The 26,671-nt window shown below is 48.5% G+C and overlaps 1 protein-coding gene across 1 annotated transcript in view; it reads left to right on the forward strand.

Moving 5' to 3' along the window:
- The window catches only part of CIBAR1 (CBY1 interacting BAR domain containing 1), a 956,902-nt gene that overhangs the window by 155,257 nt on the left and 774,974 nt on the right, over positions 1-26,671 (forward strand). The window contains exon 2 of the mRNA XM_069621350.1: positions 3,619-3,853. Within this exon, the coding sequence (XP_069477451.1) occupies positions 3,619-3,853 (235 nt within the window). The remainder of the gene's footprint in view (positions 1-3,618; positions 3,854-26,671) is intronic.

Genomic DNA, 26,671 nt, shown 5'->3' on the forward strand with positions numbered 1-26,671 from the left:
CCGCAAATAGCAGACTTCTGGAACACGGTGAGAGAAAAAGCGTTGACAGCAGACATACAGATGCCAGCAAGAACGCCAGCAGCATACCTATTGGGCCTGTTCCCAAGAGGGCACCGGCAGATGACGCATGTGGCAAAAATGAAAGATTTAATGACGATACTAGCGAAACGCCGCATAGCGATGGCATGGAACAAATGAGAAGGCCCTTCGAAGGAAGGATGGTGGGCCGACCTACAAAAATGGGCAATAGCGGAGACGGCAGTCTGGGCGAGAGCTACACAAAAGGGAGAGAGCAACAGCGGAGCCAGATTACAAGCATGGAACTCCCTGGTGCAAGACCTGCTTGGCAGTGGAGGCGATGACGATACGACTGACAGTAGCGATCCAGGGGACACAGAAAACGACGAAATTGAACCGCCCACGTCGGGAGGCACTACATAACTCACAATGGAGAGAACTAAGGGGAAGGAAAAGAAGAGGTTGTGACCTGTGCGGACTCTGAACAGTGCAACTCCAACTGGGAAAGACCAGCAAACACACGCAAAGACAAGGCCAAGGGAAATTTCCGAGGAAAGGAGTAAGGCCACTGGGAGACTGGCCCCTCAGCCACGAACTTGACAACGACCGGCGCCGGCCCCGAGGCGGCAAAGGACCAAGAACATAATGCGGCTGCCTTTAGGGAGAGGGAGGGGGGAGGGAGGGGGGAAAGACAATGGGAGAGGGACTTTCGTTTCTGTTTTTTGTTTGTTCTCTCCCATCCCTTTTATGTTGTAAAACCAATAAAAAGAAGTTAAAAAAAAAAAAAAAAATAATAACTAAGAGAATATTTTTGTGAAGAAAGGGTTCAAAATATGTGAGTCATATTTGACTGGTTCATGAGGTTTCTATGAGATTATGCGATTCATCTGTAAACATTGATTTTTCAATTTCGTAGCAGCAATTAAAAACCTGATATCACTTATCATTTCCTTAAGCATGTGAAGTTATGGCAAGTTCCCTGATTTACTAACCTAAGCAAATAAATAAGCAAAGGTAGTTCCTCTTTGAAACGTAGATGTGATATTTACAAATAGTTGGTGAATAGATGCACATTACTTTATGAAACATAAACACTTCTTGCACTAACCATATCTGCAGTGGTTAGTGTCAATCTGAATCTCAAATCATCACTGGCAATTAATTGAATTTAACCATCACATTCACAGTTTAAATTCCAAATTCTGCAGGGGATACAATTGGGAAAACAGAATATTGATATTGTGACAACGTCTTAACCAGAGGGAAGCCTTCTGGATTGACGGATTGGACTCTCTCATTCTTAGCGGTATGAATGAGGAATGGAATTTGAAAATAAAATGCTGTGCTTTTCAATCACAAATTTTACTGTTCTCTTTAATAAATGTTGCTGGATACTTTCATATAGCTCAAAGGATTTTTGGCCTTGTCATTTACTGTGCACAAATACGCTCTTGTTGTAGATGAGCTGCTGACATAACTATATGTCCTTGCATTTGTTCCTTTAAAATGCTTTGCGCAGGGAGTTCGAGAAGGTCTCAGTCTTGAAAATGAACGTCGGGAAATCAGAAATCCTAAACGTAACTCTAAAAGCAGAGGACCGTGACACGTTGAGGGCAGCCACTCCATTCTTGTGGAGCCCTGGGGGAATTATGTATATGGGAGTGAGAATTACGGTGACCTTTAGCCTGTTGGTATGCAGCCAACTATCCCCCATTAATGAAGAACATCAAGAGGGAGTTCCACAGGTGGGGGACTCCGAGTCTCGTGGCTGGGATGACTGGCCGCACTTAAAATCGTCACACTCCCACGATTATTGTACCTATTCCAGGCGATTCCCCCAGGTAGTACCAACATGCTTCTTCAGGGAGCTAAAGACCCTAACTAGGAAGTTCTTATGGGAAGGAAAGAGAGCGAGGATCAGTAGGCAACTACTAATGTCGCCCAGACGGAAGGGAGGCCTGGCACTACCAAACTTCCAACAGTATTATGAGGCTACGCAGTTAAGGGTGATCAGTGAATGGCTCCAGGAAGGGGAAAAAGCATGCAAAATAAACCATGGGTTAAAATGGATAGAGCTGTTGCGCATTGCGAGCTGGCGGAGGTCCTGTGGCTACCGAAACATCACAGGCCAACCAATCTATATGAGAATACGATGACCAAACTGGTAGCAGACAACTGGGACAAATTGGTGGGAACCAAGGGGATAATGACCTTCCCATCTCCTTTCACACCTATATTCAATAATGGGGATTTCACACCTGGACTAGAAAAAGGGGCATTTAAACAATGGCTAGAGGGAGGGTGCAGGATTGCAAAAGGGAATTTGCGGAGAAGGAAGGGGAAAGGCTTAGATATGCACAAATAAGGCATTGGGTACTGAAGCTCGGAGTCAAGGGGGCAGCGATCAGGGATACAACACCGTTTGAAAAATTCCTTCTATCCAACGATGGATCTAAGGGGCTAATATCCAACTTCTACAAGATACTGGACAACGCTAGAGCTTGGCAACAATGGCTCTATATGCAGAGTTGGGAGCGGGCTTTCGGAAGGGAAATTGGGAGGGAGGAATGGGAGAGACTATGGAGGAAGATCCCCAAACTCGACAGAGCCTCTCGGCTTCAAGAAACATGGTACAAGATTCTTTTTGGCTGGCATTAAACACCAGCCCGCCTTCACAAGATTTACCCGGGAACCTCAGGGGATTGCGGGATGGAGGGCACGGCAGACCATATCTGGTGGAAATGCCAGAAAATCAAGCCATTCTGGCGGGTGGTGCGGAAGACCCAGGACCAGGCTTATGGGCCAGGGGGTAACGCTCTGCCGGAACAGATTCTGTTGGGACTTGTAGGGGGCACGGCAGGAGAGAGACTCGCTCTCGGGGAAAACGCGAATAAGTTCTAACACTTGCGGCTATGAAGATAATAGCGCAGAGGTGGAAAAGCCCAGAGGTGCCCATGATGCAGGACTGGCTGCGGAAGATATGGGAAATCGTAGCCCTTGAATGGGCAACATACACCACAAATGACAATGTGCACAACTTTGCAAAGGACTGGGGAGAAACTTTGGCTTTCCTAAAGGATGACTTTCGGGCAGAGTGGTGCCCCCAACGCCTAAAGCTGTTGGATCTCCAATGAACCCTGATGATCAATCAGGAATGGACCGATGTCAACGCTGGAGTCGCTCTGGGGGGGTGGGAGATGACTGTTGGGGAATGGTTTAATATGTTGTAAATTGCTTTGCGCGGAATGCAATTCATATATCTTTTTATAATGTAGATTTTGGTTGCATCCTTAATTTCCCTACCCTTTCTAACCAATGATTTTTAATCTGCATATTTGCATTGTATTTTCCTGGACAATTCCCATTCAACTAAACATGTGTGCCTATAAATAATTCAATGCGGGAGAACTTTTTTAAACCCCTTGCATCTGTTGGTTAGCCAGTGTGAAAGGTTTGATGGATAATGTTCAGTTTATTTCTAGTGGAAGCAGAAAAGATTACTTGAATTGCAAAAGTGTACACGAAATTGTGTTGGAAATGTGTGTGCTTTTATCTTTCTCATCATTTTGAAACCTAAAAGTTTCATTTTTATTTTTGTAGGGACATGCAGACCAGGCACATTCAGGATTCTGTTACAAATGTGGAAAAGCATTTTGGGGAGCTCTGCCAGATATTTGCTGCATACGTACGAAAGACTGCCAGGCTTAGAGACAAAGCAGACCTTCTTGTTAAGGAAGTTCATGCATTTGCAGATACAGAGACACCAAGCCTGAGGCATGGGTTGAAAAACTTTGCGGATGAACTTGCCAAACTTCAGGATTACAGACAAGCCGAGGTAAAATCTCGGAACTGAATGTTTGTGGTATATTGATCTCTCCCAGGTGACTGCTGCTACATATATATATATATATATTATATTTATATATATTGCTTTTTATTCCGAAATGTGTATATCTGCAGAATGTGCTTTCAGAAATTGGGACTGTCCCCATTTATTGTGTTGCCATATCTGCATTCCACCTTCATGGGCCTAATTATAGGTGGGTGCAGGGGGTTTTGTCCCTCCTCCCCTCCCCCCAACTTCTGTGGCATGCCTTTTTGCCCCCCCCAACTTTTGGAATGAGGGCAGGGGGGCCGCAATCATCAATTATATCATTGGACACGCGAGCCCGGCTGGGGTGCCCAGCAAGGCTTGCGCTGTCTCATTACATAATGCTGAGATGCCTGGCAGCCGCGCTGCAACACATTCAGGGCTGGGATGCCCTGCATGGCCCAGTCCCTCACCCTGGCTGGCCTGACTCAAAGCCAGCAGTCAGGGTGCTGAACTGGGTGTTGCAGGGCCTGGCACCTGTGCTGCCACGCTAGCAGCAGCTCTTCCACGGGGCGCGGCGCAGAGAATTGCTTTCCGGCTTTGAGTTTGTGCGACAGGAACTAAGCTCATTCAGTTGCTGTTTTCTGTCTGAAGGTGCGCAAGTGCGAATAGGTTAGGTCGGTGTAACATGAGACGTGGCCCGGGCGGCATTTGAAAGCAGAGCAGAGGTACTTTCTTTTTTTAAAAAATTAAATAATTTTTAATTGTGTTTGTGTATGTTTGTTGGGGGGCTGGGCTGCGAGCCAACCCTAGTGAGAGCGCGTGTCACATTTGGACAATGTCAAGGTTCACATCTAGTATAGTGTTAAAGTTGCCACCCCAAAGGATCGGGATCAGAGGGAAGCTTTCCGAGAGAAGCTAGGTGTGGGTAAAATTCAGGGTCATCCACATTAGGCCCGTAAATATTTAGTAACAGCACCACTTTGTTTTGTAGGGCACCATGGAGCAGTACAAATCTGCCTTGTGGGTCGACCTGAGAAGACCTGCAGGTAAATTTGAGACTTCTGTGGATCAGTCATGACTCCCCGACTTTGGGTAGAATAATCGGTATAGTACCTTTTGGGGTCCCCACACTCGAGCAAATTTCTCAGTGCTCATCCCAAGCGTGTGTTTCCTGCAGAAAAAGGATCTTAATGCCATGTCGTTCAGCGTGAAGCTGTAAATGTTGTATTTTCTTAGTTACCCAACCCCCCCACATTCCAACTCATAAATGATAAATTGTCACCCATTGGGATAGAGGTGCAGAATAAACTCTGAAACTTGATGGGGTGACAACCAAGGGCCAGAGGCCTGGGATACACAGTCATGACTCCGCCCAACATGTGACTGACCTTGCACTGTCCCATATTCAACTTCCTCCATGAGTGCCAAGCATTTTTAAACATAACACCCCGCCCCAACCCACAAAACCTCCCCCAATCAGAGGAATGACAACCCCATTCCCCTTTTAACCAAATCCAAACCAATGGCATCAACGCCTGGGGGCCTGTGAACTGGCCTGGTGGCAATGCTCCGAGGTGGAGGCCAATTAAGGATAGACCTGGTGCTTAGAAAAAACAATGTGTTAGATAGGTAGATCCTTATGGCAAGGGGCGAAAACGTCTTTGAACAAGGTTAAACAATCTGTACATGACTGAAAGGATAGGTCTCCCATACTTATGGGCCAGGGAACGTCCAGCCCAGTAAATATTCAACAGCAATTACATAACGCTAACAGAGTGGTGTGGCGAGGTTCAATCATCCGGGGAAATGATAGTCTATGAACTTGGAGGCCTCTTCTGGAATTGTAAAAAAAGAACACCTAATTAGAATGTTCGATTCTCAATTTGGCAGGATACAGCATGGAGTATTTGACCCCGAGATCACGCAGTTTCCTCTTAACTGCCAGAAAGGTTTTGCGTTCCTGTTGGACGGCCACAGAGAAGTCAGGGTACAAGTGAATCCTGGAGGATCCCAGGAAGAGTTCTCCTTTTGGCTCTCGCTGCCCTGAGGAGGGCACCTAGATCGCAAACATTTTTGACCCTAGCAATAATGGGAGGCAAGGGTGCACTGGGCCCAGGTTTTGTTAAGGCACGGTGGGCTCTCTATTGCGAACTGCGGTGAGAACTTGGGGGAGTTCGAGTCTTAGCAGAGTGTGCTCCATATAGTCTTCCGTGGGTTCCTTGATACCGTCCTCAGGGACCCCAATTATACGGAGATTGTTGCGTTTAGAGCACGATTCAAGGTCCTCATTTCTTTGGGCGACCTCAAGAACTTGTCTAGAGAGTGAGGAGACTTCTGCCCGGAGAGAACCAAAGACGTCTTCTGTAGCACCAACCCTTGTCTCAATTTCAGCAACACGGTTGTTGGTTTTCTCTATATGTGCTATAATTGAGCATATAGTGCCATTCATATTGAGAGTGGTGAACCCTTTGCAGATATATTCGAACATTTTCTGCGAATCCACAGAGTCAGGGGGAGTTGAAGTGGTGGGTTGAGGCTCTGGTACCTAGTCAGCTGGCTTAGACAGTGTTTTAGTAAACGTGTTGATGGAGCTCTGTTTTTTTCCAGTGCCTTTAGTCATGGTATGAGGTGGGGCTGGTCCTGCAATCTTTGGATAAACAGAGGAAGGAATAAAGCATGCCAGCAGGTAAGTAGAACGATACCGTTCGCAGGCAATGTTCGGGTCGGGGTGCCTGGAGGTGCCCAGCAGATCTTGAATGTAATATGGGAACTTGACGCGTTGATTGAATGTGGTGTCTCGGAGCAGTAAGCAACCGACACGATCAGCTGCCAGAGGTACTGATATAGGTGGTAAATTATGCAAGTGTAACAAGACCCCGGTGACGAGGCTCACCGGAAGGAACAAGAACGGTGATTCACCAAGTACGAAGGTGAGTTTGAGACTGGGGTCCGGGCCGGGGCAGCTCCAATGAACAAATGGAGTGGGGCTATCCAGAGAGTGTGTGGTCCCAAGGACGCTGGGGCAAGCAGGGTGGGATGCCTTGTCTCCAGTAGCAGGGCACCGGGTGAGTAGGTGAAATCAACATTAGGGGTGGGCCAAACAGAACAGAGAGGAATCTTGATCAGCGGGCCCAATGAGAGAGTGAGCAGGTGAACTAGTCCGGCGTTTCACAGGTAAGGATTGCGGGGCGTAGCTCCATTGCAACAGGCAACAAATGTGGGGCTGGGACAATCTGTACTCCGGCCTTCTGCAGGGTATATTCGGAGCTGCTACTAGGAAAGCATCCTCAGAGGATGAATCATGCTGGTAGAAAGGTATGTGATGTCAATACTGTATGCTCTGAGCAGACCAGCAGCATGAGTGGTGCCCACTCGTGTAGGGTGATGTGTGATGAGGGCAGAGATGGTTGAGGTCTCCGGTGAGACCGACTCAAGGGGGCTGGTCCCGAGAGGAGGCCGGGCACAAGGAGTGCGCTGGGGCAAGGGCCAGGTGGTGAGAGGAGCTGGTGACCAGGACGCCTGGAGCAGGCACGAGGACAGTGGACTGCGCGTGTAGTGTGTGTGTGTGGGGGCACGCAGCCCAATCACCTCAAACCCCATATTGGGCCTTCTCCGGATGACCGGAGTAACACAGGGACTCACTGTGTCGGTGTCGCCGCTGCAGAGCGCCACGCAGCCGAATGGTCGCCGCGTGTCCTGCTGCGCCAGCTCAGCCGAGCAGGATCCGGGGAGAAACGTAGGCGGTGCAGAACGGCCCAAGCTCGGGGCTGCCGCCGCAGGAGGGTCCGGAGCAGGCGTGTCGAGTGTTCCAACATCTCCACAGGATGCCAGGGGGCCGGCGTCTGCCAAGGCCAGGATGGAAGATGGGGCCAGTGTACGAGGGGCAGTGGGGGAAGGGGTCGGGTAGCTACTCAGGGCAGACGCCTGCTGGGATTCACTGCTGGCGACCGAAGGAGCCGGGTGCAGATGAGTAGGTAGCCCCTCCCCCACTGCAGGCCCGGCAGCCGCGTTGTCCGTTAGAAAAACTGCTCGCTTCGCTGGAAACAAGCAGCGGGTCTAGAGGCTAGCCTGCTCACAGTCGACCACGCACTGCTGTATCTCCGGTCATGAGTAGAGTTGCGGCTCTGAAATTGCATGAAGTGTGGATGAGTGAATGGTTGATGATACCCTAAAATTGTGGCGATGTAGGCACCATACAGCAGGAGATGTGCTCAAAGATGCGGCCATCCATACCAAGCTTGTTCTTCAGGCAGCCATTACCGACCAAGCGCAACAGCGCCCTCCCCATTCACATTTCTAAATGAACAAAAGTCCCTGCTAATAGTACCCCCCCTCCCTCCCATCAGTGCCCAATCGCTCACATTGTAATGCTCTGTTGATACAGCGTGAGGACCCTCTGCTGCCCGTAGCTCCTTGGGACATTGTCCTGGCAGCGGGACACCTTTGCCGTTGGGTACCCTCTTTGATGTGCCGAGTTGTCCCAATGAAAAACGTCTCGGTCTCGGTCTGGCAGCTTGCCCCCTCTGCCTCTCCTGCTTGGTACTTCACTGCTTGGAGCCATTTGAACGCAGGAAAACATACCTTAATTTTAATCAGTCCGAATCTTGTTGAAAAAAATCTATCAGCACGTACACATATAAGGTGCTGTGCAGAACCCAAGTTTGGAGATATATGGCATTTAAAAATTGATACCAAGTATACTTGGTCACCCACTGCACTGCATTAATCGATGGCTTCTGCCTTTGAATGAATGGAAACATCAAGGGAATTGCTGACATTCCAGTGAATCTGTTCCTTTCGGCCATGGCTTTATAGTTCAGCTAGGTCAAGACAACTTAGCCCAAAACTGAAGGGTCCCTTTTTATTCTTTTTTTTATTTTTATTTATTTATTTTTTTTTGAGTCCCCTGCCACCAATGTTGAGGAACTGGGGGACAACCCGCAACTGCCAAAGTCAAAAATAGCGAACATGGGGAGTGGGGGCCACCCCCACAACCCCAGCTCTTTGTGTTTGGTATCTTCGGCTTTGAACTAATGGTGGTGAACGAATTCAGTCAAATCTACCATTCAACCAAATTGTATTTAACAATTTAGCCGAAACAATCCCCAAGAGCCACCACCCGCCCTCCTTCCATCCCACCCCTGTGACACCCCCCCCGACCCCCCCCCCGCCCCAAAATTTTCGGCAAAGTTACTCCACTGTCCACCTTTAAAAATGTCCTTCACTATAGGCAAGTGTATACATCGTATGCATCTAGATGTGCCGTTGCTTGGACTCCCAGGGAATGATTATCAATACCTAAACTATTCGGCCTTTTGACTGACCACCATTGTGTATATATCTGCATCCTCTTCTAGAGATTTTGTTTTTATATTCCGAAAGTGTACATATGCTGATCTGTGTTCTGTAGTTGACAGCTGCCTAGATTTTGATAGGTCTAACCTATGTGATTTTATAGCTTGTTCTGGGTATGCTAACCCCCAGAAAGGGGCATAACTGTCGGACTCTGCAAACATAGCACAACGCTCACATTTAAAGTTGGCCTCAATGGCTTGCAAAAAGATCCATTCACGTCCTGGAAGCAGCTCACTTTCCTCTGCTGATGTGGGGCAAAGGATGTATGTTTTATGCAAGTGGATCTCGTGAATTGTCTCTTTATTTTGCTGTAATCACCATCTAGCTATTGTAGTCTGGAAACTACATCTTTGTTTCTTTTCTTTAATTACTTTTCTTTGTTTCATGGTGTATCATAATACTTTTGTCATTTTTTTTCTGTTTCCCTTAGCGTATCTCATAGTAAACACTGAAGTTAGCTACCCTTTCAGATTGTCCACTTGTCTCCATGCTTGGTTTTCCTAGTTTACTTTTTGAACTACATTCACTTCCCTAGTTCACTACAAATTGCAAATGGATATTCCTCCTTTGTGAAAAGTACAGTGAGCAGAAAGTGATGGTTGCGGACTGTCAAAGTGGGGAAAAAAAACTACTGAAGAGGTTATCATGCCATGTTCTTTCTAGAGAGGGCAGCCTGCTACCTTTTTTGTACAAATTGCAGAGTGCTTCACTTAGCTTGTCTAAATAACCCTTGACTACCGCTCTGTGCACTGACCGTACCACACTGCATTGTTCATGTCAATGCCACAGTTACTCATTTAATTTTAAATTCGTAGCACCAGTGAGCTTCTTAATATTGTTGTTGTCTTTTGGAGGAGACTAACCTACGGGTTAACTAATAATTGTGATGTCAACTAAACTACTTTGCACCATACCTTTGACACAATGTGCCTCATTAGTTTTGCTGGTATCCCATCAGTAAGTCCGGCAGGACACAAGCAAAACTGCCTCACCGTTTCCGCCAACAAGTTCCCATTCATGAGTCCCGTAGGACTCCATGGATGGGATTGCCGGAGTTACTGGCACCAGTGCCAGTGATTCAGGCCCCTACCGGCAAATAAAGGCCAGAACTCTGGGCAGGTCAGGCCTGCTGGTAGTTCACTGCTCCCACTGGCAAATTTGGGTTTCCCCGGTCTGGAAAAAAATGCCGGTGCCAGAATTACCAGCATTATTTCGGGCATTTCTGGGAACTTATGAGCCCCAATGTCGTCTTCTACCATCTGGATTCGTCGCACATATCTCTGGTGGAGGCAAATGCAGAGATAGTTCATGGAAATGTTGAGAAGATTCAACATCCAAGGTAACCCGGAACTAAAGAATAATTCTTTTTATTTTTTTATTTTTATAAAGCAGCTACTAACAGAAGCTCAAAGCTGCACAAAGTCGAACAAAGACCAACTCAAAGGCTCTGGTTGGTTGTTAATGACTTTGATCACTTGTTTTTCAGATTTCCCCTTCTATTTAGGCATTTTGGCAATAGAGAATAGTACCTTTTAGTTCTGTCCAGAGTGCAACACCGTGTCAATGGTTTGGATGACCTAGGATTTGTGAACTTTTTCTTCTACAGAATAACTACAATGCTCATTGACTAGCTTGTGGACTCTTCAAACCATTAATTATGAAAATGAGAATCTAATAACAAGGCGGCTTATGTCCAAGTTTCAATATATGAAGTATTGGCCTGGGCTGCACAACAATACAGATCAGTTAAGACGAAGGGAATGAACTGTTGTCAGTTGAAACTAATGTAAATATTGGGGAGTTCAATTTATTCAATGGCATTAATTAAAAAACTATGTTCTGTTTAGCCTGGAGCACACCGACTTTTTATAATGATTTGATTTTTCAAGTGCGTAGTGGGGTGCCGGGGAGAAAACCAACCCCGACACTGGGTTGTACTAACTAATGAAGAAAACGGCAGGAGTCCACACTCTTGTGGGACTCTTCCGTCCCCTGCACACCCATTTTATGTTGTATATACAACCAACCATTCAGATATTTGCATATTCAATTTTGCAACACTTTTCACACTAGACATTTTTCATTAAAAAAATTATTTTATAGAATCCATTGTTTTGCTTTAAAGTATAAGCGCCTTACAATTTGATCATGTGGCAATTTTCTCAATTCAGATCAACATTGAGTTTGTAGCATAAACCAATACATGTAACTTTTCAAAGAAAAAAGCTCCAATTGTATGACATTGGTTCATAATTTTGACATCAAAGATTTCCAGTAATCACCCAGAGTGCCTAATTTAACAAGACTCGATTTATGGGTAATATGTTCAATCCGTGTGTGGTTTCTCTACGCGTTTCGGGGTTTGTACTCCCCTTCTGCCCAATTTTCTGATATCTACAAAGGATAATCAATAATCAGACTTTAGTAATACTTAAATACACAATTCCAATAATACACGGTCATGATTCTGTATTTTATAATTACCTGTGTGTCTCATCCACATATCAATTCCCACGTTTTTGTACTCCTATCTATATCCTATAGGTAGGTATGTGATTCTTCCTAAAAAGATCCAAAATTAAAGTTGAACAGTCTCTCGGAGAACTCTTCACTTTACAACAATGCAGAGTTTTTTATGACAACAACACCTTCAACTATTTTCGGCCCTGTGTTGGGGCACCCTCACTAGTAGACCAGCGCCTGCAGGCATAAGTATAACATTATGAGCTATTGGCGTGCCCCATCTGTGGGCATATTCTGTCATATAAGTTGATCCTATTTCCAATATTGAAGATCTTACCCTTATGTTGCATTGGTGATCTGACGCCAAGCTATCCTGGGTGGGTCTCTTTTTCAATAGGATTTCGCCTGTGGGTTTTGCAAAGAGAGTTTTATCAGAGTCTGTATGTTGTTTGACTTTTTGGAAGATATTATATACATGAATATTTGAGAAATATTAGGCAATCCCTGTTCTCAATGGGTAAGGTATCACCTGCTGGTTAAGCGGAGGAGTATGGCAGAGTCTGAATTAAGTTAGCATCTTAAACAGATGTACCTTTTTTATGCCTTTTTAGCTAGGATATTAAGGAATCCTATTCCTCCATTCCCCATTTTACCTGCCAAATCCAAGTGCACGTCTACTTCGATGTTCCTGGGTCGCAAAAACACGGGAACACAAAATGGCAGTTATTTGTTTACTAACATCATTACGTGATCACGTGATGACGTCACTTAGTAGTTCCAAGAATGAACGATATATTAGAACACCCATTTTCTATGGTTTACCAAAAATCCATAAGACTTTAAAATCACCATCACTAAGGCCCATAGTCACAGGGATTGACAGTATGTTTAACCCACATGCCATCTATGTGGATACAGCCCTTCAACCATTGGTACAAGGTACAGCCACATACCTAAAAGACACTACGGACTTTCTGAATAATCTCAAAACACTACCAAATATCCTTAAACAATCTTTAGTGTCATTTGACGTACAGTGCCTGTACACTTCTATTCCCCATCAGGATGGATTAGAGGCATTGGAGTGGACATTGTTGAGGGACAACTGTGAAGCTAACCAATATTCATATTACAACTGATCAAAATCATATCGATAAATAACTACTTTAAACATGGGAATCCGTTCTATTTACAAACCTCTTGGGACTTACATGGGCTCCTCCCAGGCCCCTGCCTACACAAACCTGTTCATGTTCTATTTGGAGACTACACAAATATTAGTGGAACTAAGATGGAGAAACAACTTGATGATTTGGAAAAGGTTCATAGATGTTTTTGTGATATGGAGAGGGACACGAGCAGATTTGGAGACATTCTTGGAATTGTTAAATTCCATACACAGACAACTTAAAATCACAATGGAAGTTGGCATTCCCAAACTACGTTTTCTAGATGTTGAATTGGAAATTGGAACAGAAGGTATTATGACCAACGTTTACCATAAGAAAACTGATGTTAACAACTCATTACACTACTTGAGCCACCACCCAGAACATTTAAAAAAACAACTTCCCATACAGCCAATTTTGATGGCTCAAACAGAACACCTGAAATACTTGTTGAGGAAAAAATGTCAATGACAGAAAAATACAGAAACCGAGGAAACCCAAAAGATATCATCGAGAAAGCCAAAGAGAAGACTGACAAATGTGACAGAAATGACCTTTTAAGCCCCAAAACAAAATCTAAAGAAATCTCTTTTCTGTACGCACTTAAATACTCGGGCCGAAGTCATCACATTACAAGAATCATCACAAAGCATTGGCAAATTATTAAACTGGACCCACAATTAAATAGGTTATTTCCCAAACCACCTATTATCGCTTATAAGAGTAGACAGAACTTTAAGGACCAATTAGTTAAAGCAGAAAGACCCCTGAGGGACAAACAGCAAACACTAATTTGCCTGTCTTAATTGCTGCAATTGTAACATTATGAAGGGTGGATATGTGAGACACCCAAACAATGGAAATAAGATTAAACTGAATGACTATGCTACATGCGATTCTAAATTGGTAATCTATGGATTAAGTTGCCCGTGCAGGATCATTTATATAGGCCAGACAATCAGGCAAGCGAAAGAACGTTGGAACGAACACAAGAGCAGCATCAGAACAACCACCGTAAGGTTGCCGGTAGCTCAGCACTTTGCTGAAAACAAACATAACGTGGCCCAACTAATGGGGTAATTCATAGATTTCAGCAAACAGGCAGCGCACAGGAGCAGTGTAGAGGGGGAGCGTGCGCCAGCCTTGTGCGCTAAACAGCATTTTGGCGCACTGCGTATTCATGGAATTCCCAAGCCGTAATGAGCGCTGGCGCAGAGAACATTCCACAGCGCCAGTTACGCCCCCAAGAACGCCCCTTGCGCAAGGAAAAGCCATTGAAATCCCCAATGCAGCGCAAAGGGCCGCGCTAACCCTGGACCAGCTTACTGGGCCGCTACACTGCAATCGCGTGAGCGGGGAACGTGTATTTCTGGGGTGCGCTCGAATAATCACATGCGATAGGGCTTGTGTGAGCAGGGAACGTGTATTTCTGGGGTGCGTGGGAAGCGTCACACGTGATAGGCCTTGGGCAAGTGGAGTACGTGCATTTCTGGGGGTGTGCGGGCAGTTTCACAAGCGATATCGCTTGCAGAGTGGGGTAAGTGTATTCCGAGGGTGTGCAGTGAATTTCACACGCAATTTCACTGTCTGAGCAGGTTACGTGTATTTTTGGGGTGCGCGGGAAGTGTCACACGCGATAGGTCTTGGGCGAGCGGGGTACGTGTATTCTGTGGGGTGCGTGGGCAGTTTCACACGTGATAGGCCTTGGGCAAGCGGGATACGTGTATTTATGGGCGTGTGCAGCCAGTTTTACGTGCGAATTCGCTTGCAGAGCGGTATACGTGTATTTTGAGGGGTGCCCCAACGCGAATTGGCAGTGTCTCCTCCCAGGTGAGCCCTCACTCCCCTCCCCAGGGCCTGCAGGCAGCCCACGCCACAGGGGACTACCCTGCAGCCCTGGCCATGCGCCGCAGGCAGCCCATCCACCCTGGCCATGTCCCCCAGCCAGCCCACATGTGTCGGTGCTCAATTGTGCATGGTGACATGTCCCCCCTGCAGCCCCACCCATCCAGCATTGACGGGCACCACACACATGGAAGTAATAAATCAAAATGTATTTTGCACTAAATGAAGGTAATGGAATGAAAAATATTTTAAACAAGAAAAGAAATGCATGTCCAAAAAATAAATTAAGTCTCAATCCAAAGTAATCCAAAATAAAGTTTGTCCAAACTCTCCCTCCACCAAAGGAAACGTAAATTGCAAAATCCATTGATTCATGGTGATAAAAAAAAAATGTTTTCATAAATCCACACTTCAACTATGTACAACGATTCAATACAAGGTCCATGAGCCCAATGAATGAAATGAAACCTATTAAAAAAAAAATCCTAATAAATAACTATATACAAAAGGGTGGGGCATTGTCCAAGCACCCCAAAATAAAGCAAAAGGAAACCTAACGCCTACAAACTATATACAATGGCGGTGGGCTAGTCTGACGGCTCACTTTTTGATAACCCGGGCCAGGGCATCATCAAACTCCTCGTCTATGTCCTGGAAGCGGGCCTCTTGCATGGCCATGAGGTTTCGCAGGGACGATGCCATGTTCAACTCCAACTCCCTGCGAATTGCCTCGAGGGACTTGGCCCGCCTCAGCGCCCTGCGCATGGAGTTCTCCGCCCTGATCATTGTGAGCCGTGCCTCTTCTGCCCACCGCCGCTCCGCATCTATGGCCTGACCCAACCGCTGCCACACAGACGCTCCCAATCCAGGGTCCTCCTGCCCTCTGGCCGATGCCTGCCCCTCTGATGTTGATGGCCCCAAGCCATCATCGCTCCCACCTTGTGCCTGCTGCTGCTGTGCCCTGGCTCTTGCTGCCTGCACGTCCTCCTCCGGCTGGGGTGCAGTTGTTGTGGTGGCCACCCCTGCTGGACATCTGACTCCCGACTGTGGCAGGGATGTGTCCTCCACCAGCCTGGCCGCTGGGTCAGAGGCAGCTCCACAGGGTACCCAGGTGATACATGGGTGGGAAGATGGCATGGAGGACGACTGGCGCATAGGGGGTTCAGGTGAGGAGGGGGTCGGAAGAAGGTCCAGCACACAGAGGAATCCAGCACTGGTGACCCATCCTAGTAGGTCAACGTGGTCAAAGAGGCATCCGAGATGACCTGCAGTGTCTTCACGAAAACACTACAGGTCAGCTTGCATGCCCCGTTGATGCAACGCTATCCCAGCCAGGACAGGCTCAACCCGGTCCTGAATTGCCACGTCCGCAGGGAGAGAAAGGCCAGTTGTTGTGCGCTTATCCCCTCCCTGAAAACTGGTCTGGACATCAGCATTCCTGCTGGTGCGGGATGATGCAGTCACAGGATTGGGGACAGGATTTCACACAGGCACCTCCGTGGCAGCCTGTGCGGCCTCCTGTCCCTGCGCCTGGACTGCACCACTAGCATGAGTGGAACTCCCTCTCCCCCTCCAGACCCCGTGTGTCCCTTCCACGGCCTCCTCCTCCACCAAACCCCCCACCAACCTGGATGAGACTGTGCCATCTTCCTCCGTCGGACCCTGTGGGGTCTCAGCTGCCCCTTCTGCTGCCGAGGAGTCCACCTCCGACCTCGGCCTCTTGGACCTACCGTCAGCAGCTGCGGCCTGGTACGCGGCATTAGACTCCTCACTCCCCGACCACATGACAACATGGGAGGGGAGCTGGGCCTTGCATCTCCGGCTGGCGGTGCAATCCCTGCCGCTTTGCTCCACAGCACCCTCTCCGCCCTCTTCATCAGTTGACGCTGCAGACCGAGAGAGATGGAACACAGGCATCAGGGCACTGTACAATGGTCTTACACATATGACAGTTATACATGAGTGGCAGTGTCAAACTTCAGACATGGCATCACACTCCCCAACACACATGAGCAAATCAACAGGAATGTTGCACCAGGCAGCACCATCCACACACAAACCGCATGAGCAGTCGAAGGTGAGCCTGACCTCACATGCAACATGGGGAGTGCATAACACATGCACACACGCCATCAGACTTAAATGCATCTGTACATCTCCACCACCTGTCGCAGTGATAACATCGCCATCCATGTCACATCTGGCAATCGGCATCCATGTTGTATCACAGTTGCACACTTGTCAAATACATGCACATGTACATAGTGCAGATACATGCAGCTGGAACCAGCATCCATGTGTGACACCACAACCATGCCACAGTACATACACAAAAATGTTAACATGTGTGCACCCACACATGCATTTGGCCAGCATGCTTACCAACACATACACCATCGATGGCTCTCACACATGAGGGCTCACATGTGGCAGGTTCACGCCCCTTTACATACGCATCAATATATGGCCCTACAAAGACTTATGTGCAACCTGCACATTCCTGGCACACCTCAACACGCACAGCATCCAATCAGTATGCATGTACACTTACCGCTCGACTCCAGATGGGTCTGCCTCTCAAGGACCTGGACGTGGAGCGCTGGGCGTATATGTTCCAAGACCCTCATTTGGTTGTTGTTTAGGCGGACCCGGCACCCCTTGTAATCCACTGCCTTCAAGAGGCGTCGGGCCTTGTTGAGGGTCCTGGACCTGAAGTCCTCCCAGCGCTTCCGGACATGTTGAATGTCGCGGACTGCCACCATCCAGATCCTCTTCTGTCCTTCATTGTCGGCGCGCGAACTTCCAAAGAGGGCATCATAGTGCCCCAGGACTTGTTCCACCAGGATACCAACTTCATTGGCACCGAAGCTGGTAGCCCGCTGCCTCTCTGCCTGGGGTTTGCCAGTGGTGCCCGATGGTGTTGTGTCAGACATGGCAACCCCAGAGGCAGGTGTGGGTGGGCAACTGGGTCCTGGTCCTGGGGCTGGGCTGGGCTGTGGAGCGATGGTATCCCAGTAAGGAGTCTTCAGTTCCAACAGGGGTGGTCACAGGAACTGCACCCCTGCAGATGGCTGACGTGCAGGCACCAAATAGCAGGGCATGTGGACAGCAGGCAGGCAGCAGCAGATGGCAGGTGGGAGCGTGCTCTGGGCTCTGGGGGGCAGGAAAATGGCCTTTTGGGCAGGAGCGTAGTCTTCCGTGTGTTGTCGCGGGGCCAGCTTGATACGGAGTGATTTGGAACGTGAAAAAAGGACACATCACCGTGTAATTCGAGGAAAGGCCCTTAGCAGGTAAGAGCATCTGTGACATAACGCGCACAGGTGTTTCCCACAACACGGGTGCATGTTCATTGTACACGTGAAAAAACTGCACGTCCGGGTGGCACTGCATGTAATTGGAGGAAAGGCCCTTAGCGCGTATGCATGTTAGTGACGTGGCACGTGTGGGCTGGCTTAAAAGGTACACGTAGGATGCCATTTTTTGTACGTGCTTTTTGTGGAGAGCGAGTGGGTGATTATTGTACTTCTTGTCGGTTCACACGTGATTACTTCACAACGGTTCCAGTTCGTACTCCCTGTTTCCTCAGACAGCGTTCATTTCTTCATTGGCGGGGGTGTTGCCAACGCGCACACGTGCCTCTTTTTCACGTTTTTTTCCAGGCAGACGGTGCACGTATTTTCCAACTGTGGTTGCCCAGTATGTCGCATACCCCTTCAGAGGTCATTGTAGGCTGCTGTGATGAAGTGAGAGGACAGGAGAGAGATCTGACACTAGGGAACTCCGGGCTGACCCAGCATCACAGCAATCCTAAAGCATTAAGCTGATGTCATAAAGGGGGTGGGCACTTGAGTGACAGCAAGGTTAAGCCAATGGAATGAGAGGTGGAAAAGAAGGGTCAGTTTCTCTAAGACTGACGGTTGGAATGTATATGTGGTCGTTTTGTTTCAGGAGCTGACGGCGGAAGATGGACCAACATACGAGTGGGCCTATTGAAAGAAAACTATGATAAGAGACTTGCTACGAAGTCGTTGCACCTGTTGTGCCTGAAGGCTTCTTGGCACCTGTTGTGCCCGTACGTTTTTTCACCTGTTGTGCTGGATGGAATGAGAAACAGCCCAGCTGTGAGCGGGAAGCCGTTAGATTGAAGAAAAATCCGTTACGCATCCGATGAGGTACGAGCAGGCGAGAAAGCAGCTTGTACAGTGTCGGGAGAAGAAAGTGAGCAGCCGCTCCTCCTTCTAGCCCCCGCCGACCTGTGGGTGGAGTTCTCCATCGGGAGTCCAAAGAAGAGGCCCGAAGAGAGAAGGCTGTCATACGCGTCGATACGCGTCATGGGACAGCTGTGAGAGGCTAACCGGAAAGTGATTGGCAGAGCAGGCGGGGCTGGAGAAACAGCCCACCCAAGGACGCTGCGTTAGGAGAGGAGGATCGAACCGAAAGAGTCGCCCAGCTGACACCGGACTTCTAGCGGACCTGTAGCATTGGAGTGCTAGTGAGTGAGTAATTTAGCGAAGGGGTGGAACCACGCTAGCCTGTCATTGGGGAGAGACTCTAACTATGTTTCTAGATGAGAGGGAACCGGCACTTAACACATCACGCCAGAGAGAATGAGTTTGAAAGGCGGTGAAAAAAAAGAGGAGCATCCTTTGTTTTTGAACTTTCTTATCACACAGATAAGTCAAGCCTTAAAGTCATATGAAATAAGGAAAAGAGGCCGGACTATGAAAACATAGCCTCTAGAATAAACAGAGTGATCCTGTTGGGGGTGGGGGAGAGGTAGTTCTTGAGAAAAGAAGAGGGGTTTTCGACTAAGTCAAGTATTAAGCCAAACCAATACTTGAAGAGACTCCAAACCTCCAAATGTCCTTTTTCCTCGCCATCTGACTAAAGGAGACTATTTAATCAATTTGAACTTTCATAGAGTTTCAAATAGAAATCTGTTCAACTCTGAAAACTTTCTTACTGGTGTTTTATCCCACCCGGAAGAGATCATATCACACGCGTATGCTTATTTTTGTGTTTCTGGGTGCCACAGCATAGTGCGGGTTCTTTATTCCACGCACGTGGTCTACCAGGGGTTGTGTGCATGTTTAATTTTGTTATCGGGGTGCCTGTGCGTTCCGTGACCTGTCATCTTCCCACAGGGGTCACAGACAGACTTGCTAGAGCACTAGGGTATGAATTCCATCTAGTACCCTACCCCCTTCACCCCAATTGCCCAGGACAATTGTTTATTGCAACTCCTATATGCACAACAACATCAGTGCCATGGTTGGGAGGCGACCAAGCAGTAAGGGAGGCAAATGTGGCCGACCTCCAAAAGGTGGGCGCGGTAGGGGACTTGGCCAGGATGTGCAGGGTGTCCCAAGAGGCCAGTGTGTGGAGGACCAATCGGGGCCACCTATGCCCCCACACTCCCCAATGGTTGTGGGAAATGTAGCTGACACCTTCCCAGCTCAGCCCTTGTTAAACCGGCCCATATTGTCAACTGAACCGGCACAGAATGACTCCCAGGCTGACTTCCGTGTCACCAAGTCTAAGCCACATGTGGCAGTGAAAGTTGCTGTCACCAGGCCACGTGAATCTGGGGCAGCAATGTCATCTGCTACCCCAAGCAGCCAGGGTGAGGAGGCTGCAGGGTCTGCTGCAGCTCAATCCACCCCAGCTTCGAGTCTCCCAGCTGGGACAGTGTCGGTCCAAGTCCTTCACACCGAGGTTGGTCCTGCCAACATCACCCTGCAGCCAATGCCTGCAGTGAGACCTTTGGTCATTGTGCCTTTTGGAAACTTAAAGTACCCAGTCCACCTGCGCTTCTGCCCCTACCAACCAGAGCGGCGTAAGCCACTCCGTATCCACACCACCTTCCAAGAAGAAGGGTGCTCTTGCACTACAGGCTGGGACCCCAGACACGGCTTCAATGACGCCAAACTAGATGCACTTGTGGCCTATGTGTTGGCATATAGCCGCGAAATGGTGGTGACTGCAGGGTGCAAGACTACGCCTGCTCAACATAGGGCCCACTGGCAGACCATCGCGGGCCACATTAGTGTCCTTGGATTTGTGAGGCGCACAGCAGATGATTGCTATAAGCGGTGGAATGACCTGAAACGCAGAGCAAAGAACAAGCTGGCATCCAATCGTGCCTCTACTCTGGTGACTGACTGTGGGTCTCCACCAGAGGATGACCAACTCACTGAACATGAGTCTGTCGCTGGAGCCTTCGTCACAGAGGAACAGATCCGAAGCATGGGAGACCTACCAGATTTTGAAGCATTGTCTGGTGAATGCCCATGCATGTGTGTGCAATCCATGTGTATGTTGCTTGGGTGATGTGTTCTGATTGAGTGCCTGGTGAGGCTGTGTAGTCATGACTGGTATGGGCCACCCATGTGGTCCCTCCAAACCATTCCCTGGCCTTGGGTTTGGGTATAACAGTATCCCTTCTGACCACAGTTGCCAATTTGCACCAGATTACTGCAGTTGCCCTTCAACTGTCATCTTGCAACAACTTTTAGGACACATTTTTTTTGACGTACTGCCACAAATGTGACATACTTCTGTCATACATTACACCCCACAATGGCCCACATTTATTACCATGTTATGGGAATGATTTAATCATTCAGGCTGATTGAGTAATGGGCTGCACACAATCATTTTTGGGCCCTGTTTAAATGTTGAACATGACTGTTGTGTTCTGTCATGTTGAAGTGACCAACGATTGATGTATTCATCTGCCTGCCATCACTGTATCCGTGAACACTGGATCTGTTGCAGCGTGTGGCACATGCATATTTTGTCACACTATTTTGCATGTTTCATCTCATCATGTCCATCTCACATGGATGGGTGACAGTACTGATTTCCTACCATATGGCTGTAGCTGTCAAATGTACCATGGCTATGCTACGTGCCATCTGTGTGATGGCATATGTCATGTATGTGTATTGGACATGCCACTCACAGGCTAATGTGTGCTGCCAGTGCTATCCAGCATGCTGCGCATGTGTTGCTTTTCCATCTTGGAGTCCTCAGTGTGTGCTTTTTGCCTCCCCTTCCAACTCATTGACAGTGCATGCATGCCAGAGTTATATTCATGTGGGACATGTGCAATTTCTGTACTGGATCTCTGCCTCATCAGGCCTATGTGTGTGCTATGGTGCTCATGCCCGTTTCCATTTGTTGTCTCATGTTTTTGCAGGTGATGAGGCACTTGATGCTGTGGAGGAGGAGGAGGAGAAGGTGGTGCAGACCCAGGAGGAATCTCAGCCACAACCGGGCACCAGTGGAGGACGTGGGGTGGTGGTGGGTGAAAACCCAATCCTCCTGCAGACCATACTGTCCACGGGTGTCTCTGGGTACACCTCCGCAGACCTCTATGAATCAGGTGCTGAATCAGACAGTGAGACATATGTGCCATCGCAGGTGAGTGTTTCTGGCAGGGATGCTGTTCTGTCCAACCCACCTGCACCGGGGGTAGACCCCTCTATGGGGATTTCAGTGTTCGAAAGTCTGCCTGTGGCGGTTACGGATGCAGGGTCACACTCCACAATATTTGCTCCTGGGCCAGCAGATCAAAGGAGGAATGCAGTCCTGCAGCCTCAGGCACTGCCAGCACAGCAAGGTGCAGATCGCCTTGCCCCAAACAGGTGTGGTGCCCGCCAACGGGGTGGCCGTGTGCCACCAGGCAATACTGTGTGGGAGAACTCCATTTACAGTATTGCAGCACAACAGGGGGCATTTTGTGAAATGATGGCTCAGGCAATGGATCGGATGGCCACTTCCATTCTCCCCCCTGAAAGGCAGATGGAGCTCCAGCAGCAGGCAACAGACTCCATTTGCCACTCACACAGGGAGGACATGACATGTTGCCGTCCAACAGGGACCGACGGGCTGCACTGGAGACTCTGCGTGCAGCCATATCTGTAGAGTCCCAGGCCCACAGGGAAGCCCTGAGGTTAGAACACAGGTCCCTCAGAGATACTCCGGGTGAACTTGAGGTTTCCTGGAATTTTAGGTCAGAACAGCATCTGGAGCAGCTCACACATTCACTCTCAGCTGAGCTCCAGGCATCACGCGAGGCCATGCAGGCAGAAATGATTGCTACTCGTGAGGTGCTGCATGGGGATCTCGTACCATCATCCTGCAGAACCACACCTTCCAAACCCGCATGCTTGCTGCCTTGGAGGACCATACCAGGGCTTTGCGTGGCCTGCCTCCCATATCACAGCCACCTCCTGATGTAGCAGCAGAGGGTGATGAGAGCGACGGCAGTTATCCCACTGTAGCGTAGCCGTGCAGGCCATGAGCCCCTGGAGGTTTTTTTTGTTTCCTCAACAACCACACATGTGGGTGTTTGGGTGCACCCTGTACCTTGTCCCTCCTAAGTGGCCTCCACCCCGCCCCCTGGTCCACGCGTGGCAATTTTTTATTTTTTACAGTGTGTTGCTTTGTGTGGCTCCCGTGGGCATCCACTTTGTATTCCAGCTGGGCACATGCAGGCTGGTCCTGTCTTTGGGTTCGATGCTTGGTTTCCTGAGATACACACCACTCCTGCTTCCCCTTTCCATGGGCTTGCAAAGGGTGTGACCAAGTGACATTAACTTATACACTGACATTGGGCTTCCATGGGCAGTCTGTAGTCAAAACTGTGTGTACATCCCAAGTGGGGATTGTTGGATTCTACACCGCATGGTGTATTATGTGCTTGTGCATCCATGATTTTCTCCTTGCATACTTGTAGGTTCTTCATGTCTTCACAAGGCTGTTTCCTTTGCAGATGCAGTACACTGAGACATTTGCCTGACAGCAACACTGCAGTTGGAAGGGGGCAATGTGCTGCCTTGGTCAGGTTTTGAGACTTGCACTACTTACATTTTTTACTGTCATATATTGCCACGGTTTCATCCTGTACTGATGTTGTGTTGCTGGTAAGTATTTGTTCATGTGTGATGTTTCTTAATTACTGAGAGCATGTTGTCTGTGGCCTGTTTACATTAGGGACAGTGCACATTGGGATACTTGTGTCATGTGTTGTGCATTCATTTGGTTGCTTTCACATTGCATGCCATGCCATGGTGTGTTGGGTAGCTGAGATGGGGAGGGGTTGGGTGACATGGCACTATTTTGATGTGGTATTTCGCAAGGGGTCTAGTCATTCCTGCTGCATGAATGTGTGTCTTTTTGTGACACATCATTGGGTGTCTTGAAGTAGGTAGGGATGCACACAATTTAACACTTCCAGGTATGGTTATGACAGTTGACTGTCCCTTTTGCCATCATCATTGATTGTCAGCTTGTATGTGCCAGGCCTGTGTGCACTCCGCAGGGGTGGGATTTTAGGTGAAGTCATTTGCCACAAGCTGGGTACGGGCTGCCTCACCACGTGCCCTTTCACCTCCATGCGCAGCGGGCGTGCATTTGGTTGGGGATGTGGGGGCACCACCATGTCCACCACAGGCACGCCCCGGCGGGTTGCAACATTGTGCAGGGCAAATGCTGCCATGCCCACTATGATCCTGCAGACTACTGGGAGCGCGTATAGCAGCTGCCCACCAGAGCGGTCAAGGGGAGCGAAAGCGTGACTCGAGTACTCCGAATGTGCGCTCCACTATGCCCCGGGTTGCAATATGGGCTGTGTTGTAATCTTACCTCGGGTGGTGTGGTCGGGTTCCGAATTGGCGTCCTCATGTAGGTGCTCAGAGGGTAGGCACTGTCCCCTGCAGAGGTGATAATGGTTGTCATTAGTGGGGTTTTCCCATTTCTCAGTTTCTGATATGCATGCATGTGCAGAGGGATTTATACTCGCCAATTAGCCATGTGTCTCCATGCTGCCCAGCTTCCAGGTCCAGGTTTAGTGGTAACATTCGGAAAATAAAATTATCATGGCTTTATACCTGGATAGTTCGGAAATACTGAAGTGATTATTCCCTTGGCATCACATACAACCTGCATGTTGATTGAATGCCAGTGCTTGCGGTTTCGATATATGTGCTCAGTGGCTCTGGGAGGACTTGGAGCCACATGGGTGCAATCAATGGCACCTAGCACTTTGGGGAAGTGTGCCACCCCGTAAAAGTCCTGCACCACGGCCTGCCTTTCTGCAGGTGTTCTGGGCATGTATATGTACCTGCAGACTGAGGGGCATGCAGTCATGATGGCCGTCACCTGGTGTAGGCAGCGTGACTGCGTGGCCTGTGAGACACCCCCCACTATGGCACTTGTCCGCTAAAATGACCCAGTAGCCAAGAAGTGCAGTACATTGAGCACCTTTTCCAAGGGGCTCAGTGCTTGGGAGCACAGGGTGGGTGATGTGAGGTCATCCTCCCACTCCCTGACCAGTTCTAAGATTGTGTGGTGGAAACCTGTACCTCCCATATACCTGGTCATCAGGCATCCCAAAAAGGCTGGTCCTGCGTAAAAAAATGCGGGGCCTGGCTATCCTCCTCCTGCGGTGTGCCACGACCACTTCTGCGAAGAACGGTATATTCATCGTAACATCTGAGCTTGTTTGTTGCTTGCGTGCACTTTTATGCTGCGCTGGGCTGCTTACGCCTGCTTCCTGCTGGCGTACGTGTTTCCGGATTAGCGTGTCTTTTTTGGCGCGCGCCTTTCCCCTGTTCGATTCCATGAATACGTGTTGTTGGCGTGCGTGTGGCCATTGCAAGAATTTACCTCCTGTACTTCCCCCGTAACGCCCACATTTTTGCGCGTTGTTCCCCATTCCTCGTGTTACTCCCTGTGTTCCACCCACTTTTGTTGTGTGCGCTGCCCTATGTGCGCTTTCCTTGTGCGCGTAGCGGATGCCGTTTAATGACGTGTGCGCCACCCACGATTTTGGCTCACATCCCAGGATTTACACGCGCACTGAATTCCATCAGTCGATGTGCGCTGCTTTGGCACGCGTGCGCTGCGATTTTCACGCTTGCGCTTCCCTTTTCGGCACACATTTATTCCTTGAATCGGCCCGTATAAGTAGTAATTTTAGAAGTGGTCAAAAAATCCCAAAGGGGAGGAAATCATGCCAAACATATTGATCAGAGGGTGTCGTGATCACCAAAAACTCTCATTTGTTGGGTCACCCCCCGCAGGGTAGCAACACCTCTGGGAAGAATCATGTGTGAGTTAGATGGGTCCTCACCTGGCGTGCCAGGCATTCCTCGTGCTTATATTCACACACACATTAGCAATACTCATAGGGGAAAATAAGTGTTCCGTGTTCTCCCAAGATGGTGGCATAATGGGCTCCAGGCTGGTCTGCTGGAAAGACTTATTGTTGGACTTGGTGGCATATTTAAGCCCAGCCCATGCTTTTGCATGTGCTTCACATTGTTACCACTGACAGTGGCACAATGCCTAGCGGCGTTCCTGTCCACAGACCTGAAAAAGAAGAGAGAAGACACATCACTGACTTTTCTGAATTTCAAGAAAACTACAGATGGAAGAATTATACTTACCACATCTATCTGCAGCAGTTTTCCTGTTCAGCGAAGCTCCCTCTCGAGTCCCGCACACGAGTTCCGCAAGACTCCCTCTGCACTATTTCCAGTTGCGGAGTTGCAAATTCCGATTGCAGCACAATTTGAAAGCGAGGTACAATCATTAAAAACGTACGCAATTGGTGGTTGTGCATTTACTAAGAGGTGCATGCGCATACTTAGCACAGCATACCACAAACTTCTCCACTCTCCAGAAGTCTTCGAGTGCGTAGCCACCTAGGATAGAAGACACAAGATTCCCATGTGAGCTTGTTCACCAAAACGCACAGTTCCAAGTAACGCGCTCAGACTTACCGCTGTTTCTAAGACTTCATGAGTGTTCCTTGGCACCCATATTCCCCTGTGCTTCCTTTGTGCTTAACCTGCGAGAAAAGGAGATAGAAAGCAGAGAATTAACCGGCAGAGTCAAGTTACCAACAAAGGCTCATCTTTTGACTACAGCAGACAAGACAAAGTATAAAATAACGAACCGTAAAACACTTACCAAGACGAGGCCACTTCTCAGCAAG

The sequence above is a fragment of the Ambystoma mexicanum genome, chromosome 5q, assembly GCF_040938575.1.
Source record: "Ambystoma mexicanum isolate Mex_15411 chromosome 5q, UKY_AmexF1_1, whole genome shotgun sequence".
Lineage (NCBI taxonomy): Eukaryota > Metazoa > Chordata > Amphibia > Caudata > Ambystomatidae > Ambystoma > Ambystoma mexicanum.